The 8,780-nt window shown below is 39.0% G+C and overlaps 1 protein-coding gene across 1 annotated transcript; it reads left to right on the forward strand.

The window, feature by feature from the left end:
• Window positions 1-566: 566 nt before the first annotated feature.
• On the forward strand, window positions 567-6,927 carry LOC111977990 (parvalbumin, thymic CPV3). The gene is made up of 4 exons (XM_070448203.1): window positions 567-579; window positions 777-909; window positions 2,167-2,276; window positions 6,636-6,927. The coding sequence occupies exons 1-4, from the start codon at window positions 567-569 to the stop codon at window positions 6,659-6,661; spliced, it is 282 nt and encodes a 93-aa protein (XP_070304304.1). The 3' UTR covers window positions 6,662-6,927.
• The last annotated feature ends 1,853 nt before the right edge of the window (window positions 6,928-8,780 follow it).

Genomic DNA, 8,780 nt, shown 5'->3' on the forward strand with positions numbered 1-8,780 from the left:
GATATTGAGAATGCCTCAAGAGTCCAAGTAGTTCTTACTTCAGGAGGCAGGACTACCTGAGAAAAGGAGAGAGTATTAGAAAAGAAGAGAAGAGAGAGAGAGAGAGAGAGAGAAGAAGCGAGAATGAGAGGAAAACAGAGAGATGATAGAGATGGTCAGATTCTAACAGATCAGATTATCAAGTAAAGTAGGAGTTATTGTTAGGTAAAGTGCTTCCTACTCAGTAGTAGGCTGACAGTAGCCACAAACTATTGCAGTAGTAATTAGCATCCTGAGATCGGAGTTAGTCTACGCTGGGGTGAAGAGGACCTGTACCAGTTAGGAAGAGTGTCTGTGTGCCAGCCTATAAAAGGGAGACGTTTCCAGTCTGGACTGCACCACGCTACCTAAGCTCCTCAGCGAGTCAATCTTCCTGAACTCTATATATGTGTTGTGTGGTGTGTGTTGTGGTGTGTTGTGTGGGTGTGGGTGTGTGTGTGTGTGTGTGTGTGTGTGTGTGTTTGTGCGCACTCACATGCTGCGTGTCTACTGTCTGTGTGTGCATGCATTGGTGCATTTATGGGTGCATGGGTTCCAGCGGTGGCTGGTGGCACTTTAAAGGGAGAGGATGGGTCATAGTAATGGCTGGAATGGAATTAATGGAATGGTATCAAACACATCAAACATCTGGTTGCCATGTGTTTGATACCATTCCATTTACTCCATTCCAGCTCATTATTATGAGCCGTCCTCCCCTCACCAGCCTCCTCTGACGTGTTCTCTCTTACTCCATTCAGCCCCAGACTCCTTCAGCTTCAAGAAGTTTTTCCAGCTGTGTGGTCTGACCTCCAAGTCTCCCAAAGAAGTCAAAGATGTCTTCCAGATCCTTGACGACGACAACAGTGGCTACATCGAGGAGTCAGAGCTCAAGTATGACATTTGGAGTAATCCTTTAGAAGGAGGGACACTTGTGACCAATTTCCTGTGTAATGATAATATAGGAATGCAAATTACATAGTCGTTTTACTGACACCTTTATTTAATTACATGGTCATTTTACTGACACCTTTATTTAATTACATGGTCATTTTACTGACACCTTTATTCAAGTGACTTATCGTTAATACATTCAGTTGGCTGTATGTTGCACTGGTGGGATTCAAAACTACAACTGTGCCAATTAGCATATGCTTTTATCCATAACAACTCACAGTACAGTGAATACATACCATACATTTTTACTACGCGTATGTGATTCCTGCGGGAATTGAACCCATGACATTGGCATTTTGCCAGCAGCACACTCTTATAAGCTGAGCCACACAGGACCACCAACTGTGCCGGCGGCAACCTGCTGAGCCATCAGAACCACAGAGAGCATTTCTAAATGTATGCTGTGTGACAGGAGACTTAATATTATTTAATACAATGACCTATTTTTTTGTTGCAAGTGCAACGAATGCCAATGAGATCAAATTGTCCAATCCAACTGCCCTGTCATTTTAATGAAACGCTACCATTATTCATTTTTCTTAATAAAATCCATGGGTAAAAAARTAAGTATAATTGTTATATTTGCATTATATAATGTGCTGTCTACATTAAATAAATGTGCCAGCCAGCAGAATTTAGGACACCAACTGTATGACCCAAGTACAGTTGAGTTCATGGACAGATGCAGTATAGCAGAGATTTTACTCAATTGACTGTCCCTCATCTTCTATGACAATGCATATAAAAAAAAAAACTCGTTAGGAAGCTGGCGAGAGACCAGGCTGAACATTGTTACAAAGCTGGCGAGAAACCAGGCTGAACATTTTTACAAAGCTGGCGAGAAACCAGGCTGAGCATTGTTATAAAGCTGGCTAGAAACCAGGCTGAACATTTTTACAAAGCTGGAGAGAGACCAGACATGGAGAGAGCAGACAGAACATTGTGCCAGAGAGTTTATCATTTGACGTTTCGGCTGTATAACCTAGCTATATTACTTTCAATCCTTGTTTAAGTTGAGCCAAATAACCTTTATGCCAGAAGGGCTGTCCTGGAAAACAAGTTGTGTGTGTGCGCACGTCACAGATGCATGGTACTGTATGTGTAAGGCTCACAAAATGATTGTATATGTGTTTGTATTCTGATTGTGTGTGTGTGTGTGTGTGTGTATGTGTGTGTGTGTGTGTACTCCCCTAGGTTCTTCCTGCAACGGTTTGTTCCCGGGGCGCGGACACTGACAGACGCTGAGTGCAAAGGCTTCCTGTCTGCAGCTGATGATGACAACGATGGCAAGATCGGAGTAGAAGGTGAGTCGTTCTCTGTAATCACCTGCAGGCTGGGGCATTATCATGAGCCAGTTGGTAAGGCTGTTAGCATTTCCTTGTATCAAATAGTTTAAAGTTCTTTCTTAGTATTCTGCCATCCTGTTCCAGTATGGCAGAATACTATTGAATCTAAGCCAAGCATGCCGATGGACGGGTGTCTCTATTCATATTTATGGCATTGTATAGCCGTGTGTATTTTGTAGTATGAGATTAACGTTATGCTCTTTAGAGTTGTAATCTGCCCTGACACCGGTCAACACAGATGTATGGCTTTGAAGGGCCAGCCCAGGATAGACAGAAGAGAATAGGTAGAGTGTAGGTTTTACAGACAGCAGATGTTTCAGGTCATGAGGAAGGCTTTGGGACAGGCCTGGTAGAGTATAGAGTAGCATGTGTACAAGGTTTTGAGGGTGACAAGAACAGATTGTGGAGTTCAATCAGATGCTCTTAATGGCAATCCCTGTTGGTCTTCTTGCCAAGCAGAGATCCATAAGTCACAGCTTCCAGCAGACCTTGGTTTTAAATAGTATTCGAAACCTTTCATATACTTTTAGCGTTTGATTGAGCCTACCTGGAGTGCCRTATGGGTGACGTTTGCATTTTTGGGTCTATTCCATTGATTCCAATAAAGCAGACAATTCAGACAACCCTAAACATTATTCTCTGGTTACAAACCAACGATTTGGTTCAGGGTCATTTTGGTCCGTTTTTTCCACCTTCCCTCTATTGATGGAATAATAAACCAAAAGGTTTTGTAAGTGTTTGGGTGTTTGTATTACCTAAGGTTTGTTGTTATGCCTTATCCAACATCTTTTGGACATGGGGGCAAATTGATTCTGTGAAAGATACTTATGTACAGTGGCTTGCAAAAGTTTTCACCACCTTGGCATTTTTCCTATTTTGTTGCCTTACAACCTAGAATTAAAATGGATTTTTGGGGGTTTTGTATCATTTGATTTACACAACATGCCTACCACTTTGAAGATGCAAAATATATTTTATTGTGAAACAAACAAGAAATAAGACAAAAAACTGAAAACTTGAGTGTGCATAACTATTCACCCCCCTAAAGTCGATACTTTGTAGAGCGACCTTTTGCAGCAATTACARCTGCAGGTCTCTTGGGGTATGTCTCCATAAGCTTGGCACATCTAGCCACTGGGATTTTTGCCCATTCTTCAAGGCAAAACTGCTCCAGCTCCTTCAAGTTGGATGGGTTCCGCTGGTGTACAGCAATCTTTAAGTCATACCACAGATTCTCAATTGGATTGAGGTCTGGGCTTTGACTAGGCCATTCCAAGGCATTTAAATGTTTCCCCTTAAACCACTCGAGTGTTGCTTCAGCAGTATGCTTAGGGTCATTGTCCTGCTGGAAGGTGAACCTCCATCCCAGTCTCAAATCTCTGGAAGACAAACAGGTTTCCCTCAAGAATTTCCCTGTATTTAGCGCCATCCATCAYTCCTTCAATTCTGACCAGTTTCTCAGTCCCTGCCRATGAAAAATATCCCCACAGCATGATGCTGCCACCACCATGCTTCACTGTGGGGATGGTGTTCTCGGGGTGATGAGAGGTGTTGGGTTTGCGCCATACATAGCGCTTTCCTTAATTGCCAAAAAGCTCAATTTTAGTCTCATCTGACCARAGTACCTTCTTCCATATATTTGGTGAGTCTCCCACATGCCTTTTGACGAACACCAAACCTGTTTGCTTATTTTTTTCTTTAAGCAATTACTTTTTTCTAGACACTCTTCCGTAAAGCCCAGCTCTGTGGAGTGTATGGCTTAAAGTGGTCCTATGGACAGATACTCCAATCTCCGCTGTGGAGCTTTGCAGCTCCTTCAGGGTCATCTTTGGTCTCTTTGTTGCCTCTCTGATTAATGCCCTCCTTTGCCTGGTCCGTGAGTTTTGGTGGGCGGCCCTCTCTTGGCATGTTTGTTGTGGTGCCGTATTCTTTCATTTTTTTGGTAATGGTTTTAATGGTGCTCCGTGGGATGTTCAAAGTCTCTGATATTTTTTTATAACCCAACCCTGATCTGTATTTTCCACAACTTTGTCCCTGACCTGTTTGGAGAGCTCCTTGGTCTTCATGTGCCGCTTGCTTGGTGGTGCCCCTTGCTTAGTGGTGTTGCAGACTCTGGGGCMTTTCRGAACAGGTGTATATATACTGAGATCATGTGACAGATCATGTGACACTTAGATTGCACACAGGTGGACTTTATTTAATTAATTATGTGACTTCTGAAGGTAATTGGCTGCACCAGATCTTATTTAGGGGCTTCATAGCAAAGGGGGTGAATGCATACGCACACACCCCTTTTCCAGGTTTAAAAAGTAAATAMATTTAAACMATTTTTTTTTTTTCATTTCACATCACCAATTTGGACTATTTTGTGTATGTCCATTACATGAACTCCAAATAAAAATCWATGTAAATTACAGGTTGTAATGCAACAAAATAGGAAAAACGCCAAGAGGGGTGAATACTTTTGCAAGGCACTGTATGTGTATGGTGGTATGCATAATAAAAGTAAGGCACGTGATACAGTGTATTCGAAACTATTCAGACAACTTGACTTTTTCCACATGTTGTTACGTTACAGCCTTATTCTAAAATGGATACAAATATTTTTTCCCCTTATCAATCTACACACAATACCCCACAATGACAAAGCGAAAACATGTTTTAAGAAATTTTTGCAAATGTATTAAAAATAAAACAAGAAATACTTTATTTACATAAGTATTCCGACAACATTGGGAGACTTCTGGGAAAGCTTGTAAAACAGACCAAGCAGAGCAGGCCGGGATTTGGGGTTTGASAAGTCAATAAGAAGATTTCCATTAACCAAAATCATTGCGACATGTGTAATGGAAACGTCAGATATAGGAGACATTTTCTAAAGATGGTCAACATTTTTACCTGTTGGACAGGAGTGGATTTTTATTTTGTCTAACTGTCTTTATTGCGACAAATTATGACGGAAATGGTGTGATGATTGCYGAATACTTTTGAAGGTACGCGGGGCACGGAATGTAACTATGAAGCTCCAATTCACACTCATTGGTGTAAAGTACTTAAGTAAAAATACTTACAAGTACTTCTTAAGTATTTTTTGGTGTATCTATACTTTACTATACATTTTTTTGACAACTTTTACTTTTACTTCACTACATTCCTAAAGAAAATAATGTAGTACAAAAGTACTCGTTACATTTTTTWATGCTTAGCAGGACAGGAAAATGGTCCAATTCACACACTTATCAGGAGAACACGTGGTCATCTGTAGTGCCATCTGCTTTGCTGAATATAAATAATTTGAAATGATTTATAATTTTACTTTTACTTGTGATACTTAAGTATATTTTATAAATTACATTTACTTTTGATACTTAAGTATATTTAGAACCAAATACTTTTAGACTTTTACTCAAGTAGCATTTTACTGGGTGACTAACTTTTACTTGAGTAACTTTCTATTAAAGTATCTATACTTTTTCTCAAGTATCATAATTGGGTACTTTTTCCACCACTGGAAACACTTCAACCACTACATTTTTATTCAACACAATCTTTTTTTAGGTGTGACATCATTACGTCCAGCTGTTTTTTATTGACACAAGATAATTAAATTAAAACGCACTTTAGCAGGCAATTGTCGTGTCTATTTTCTATACTTCCTAAACGTGGACCAAAAAAATACACTCCCCTACATTTTTAAAKGTATATGTGACCAAGAGATGCATATCTGTATTCCCGGTCATGTAAAATCCATAGATTAGTGCCTAATTTATTTATTTCAATTAACTGATTTCCTTATATGAACTGTAAGTCAGTAAAATCTTTTAATTGTTGCGTTTAGATTTTTGCTCAGTGTAGTTGAACATGTTATTACTCCAACCTTGTGAAAGTGACAAACTGACATGTTTTCATTTTCATCAAATACAACTTTATATCAAAGGAGTGCCATTGATTTGAAGGCCTGCACATGTGCATTTCGGCATGAGACGACAGTTAGATCCAATGACATGTTTCTGCACATGAGTTTAGCTAGCCAACGTMGCCATGACATCGCCTAAAAGTGTGATTGGGGATTTCTATTGGAGAAGCAGTTTCTGCCTATCTTCATACTGTACTGTCTTTGATAACAAAGTTCATGTCCATTGTAGTATTCCAATTCCTAATTCTATGGGCTGTCTATTGAAGTGATTACATAAATAACCAACATTTGCGGAGTACTGCTCTGATCTAATCTCAGAATGTTCTTGTYCTTATCCAGAATTAGAACTAATCTCAGAATGTTTTTCGCATTCTAATTCTATGGTTTCTCTCCCGCCACAGAATTCCTGATCATGGTCCAGTCCTGAGAGATCCATGGGCGCAGAGAGAGCAGCAGGTGTTCGTTCTCCTCTCCTTCCTCCAGCTTCCAGCTTCTAGCCTCAGTCTACTTCCTCAAGCCTACAGCAGCCTCCATTCCTGGAAATTTGATTTTCTCTGTCCTGCTTGAATTGTACCCTTCAAGTTAGATTTTTTTCAGAGCCCCTCTCTATTCAATTACATTTTGAATCCATGAGACCATTTTTGTTTTCCTTTTGATTAAGTTCTAGAAGGTTGTATAGCTGTGTTGCCCCATGTTTTCTTCCAATGCACACCACATTGTCTATCAAAGAAATTAATAAACACATTGTAACATATTGTGGCGAATTGCATTGTTTTTTTCCCAAACACAACTCCTGAACATTTCAAACACAACTCCTGAACATTTCAAACACAACTCCTGAACATTTCCATCTGTTAAATGACTGTATCGTAACCATACAACAGATGCCATGTAAGGAAGTGTTGTATGTTACAATGAACTGAATGTACACTTATCCCTCGAGAGAGTGCATTATCCTATTGTCCTGTAATGGATTTAACGTAGCTTTTGGGCTAATCCACACTRGAAATCAATTTAATGCACTATTACTTTGTTACGTAGTGTTGCCTAAAATGTAAAGAGCTGCTATGTTAGTTGTAACATTGTGTAACACCGTTCTGTCCATCCAAATCACAATATGAATACACTACAGCTTGTATGACACAGTGCTCTGTCTTAGTTGTGTAAAGCTCACAGGTCATTACAGTGGTTAGCATCACTGCTAGCCCAGCATCAACCCACATATACATTGACCTACTGCACATGAAACAGAAAACAAGATACCATTGAGGTGCCCATTCAGACAACTGTTGAAGGAGTAGGGGAAATCCTTGCCTGTTGTTTCTGACAATCAAGTGTAAAGGGAGCTGTTCTGTTATATTTTCCTCAGTGCTTAAGTAGCTAGTAAAAGTGCGCTATGACCTTAACTGACACCAGTCTATCTCTCAGGCTATATCGGGTAACACTTGTGTCCGCTACACCGCATTAAGTATGTCTGCGTGTTTGTTTGTTTGTGTGCGTGTGTGTGTTTACCTGAATAGTAGAGGACACAATAACCAACCACCATAGGAAATTCTGTCAAAATTTATAGATTTTTTTTTTCTTTCTGTCGGTTAATGATCAACACTGAGCATAAGATTATTCCATTAAATTTACAAGATTTATTTTGATATATTTGTTTTATTATTTGATAATTAGGTGATGAATAATATGAATAGTTTACTGAAAATAACATTGTTTATTCTTCAGAACAATGAGAAACCGTATTTTGTGGTTGATAGAAATTTCAATAATTAAAAGAATGGATGTTGCTCATTGTTTATCCAGGAATAGGTCTGGAATAAGAGTGTTAAAAGATTTAAAGCAAATGGAGGTGACAGGGTGCAGGTTAAGGCCTCTCAATGTCTCATTGGAAAGACTACCCCTCTTAGGTTTCTGTTGAATGAATTCAACTTAAAGTGATGAGACAGAAAAATTGCCAGTTCCATAGAATTAGGAATTAGAATACTAGAATGTCCATGAACCTGGTCTAAAGGTCAGCCATTTTTGTCAGGGAGTTGGTCAACCATGGTTTGCCAGCGCTGTGATAAGATATTGTGTAAAATAATTAATTTGAAAAATGTATCTACACTGTATGTTTGTTAGCCAGCCAGTTTTAGAGGAACGATTCCATAGATTTTTCAAGTTAACTACCAATATGCCAACAATGCACTCAATCCAAAGCCATTCTGTACACTGGCCCAAACAGTTGAGAGGACTTAAACAAGTTTTTAAAGTACTGATATTGTTTAATACAATAGCACTCACAGCTTTACAAGAAAACAAAAATTKAGACATTTATGGTCTGTTTACATATAGTTTAGAGGCAATATATACAGAAAATTGGTATAAAACCCATATAAACTGTATTTATAATTATATGACAATATTTTAGGTTGACAATAATTTGATTACACAATTTCTGATATCACATGCCTTACTTTTATTCTTCGACATAAGTAAAATCAGGATTATGCATCTATTGCCATTCATTTCAATTAGACTGGTTCGGATTTCTCCCTGACCAA

This window comes from Salvelinus sp. IW2-2015, linkage group LG18 (assembly GCF_002910315.2).
Source record: "Salvelinus sp. IW2-2015 linkage group LG18, ASM291031v2, whole genome shotgun sequence".
Classification (NCBI taxonomy): Eukaryota; Metazoa; Chordata; class Actinopteri; order Salmoniformes; family Salmonidae; genus Salvelinus; species Salvelinus sp. IW2-2015.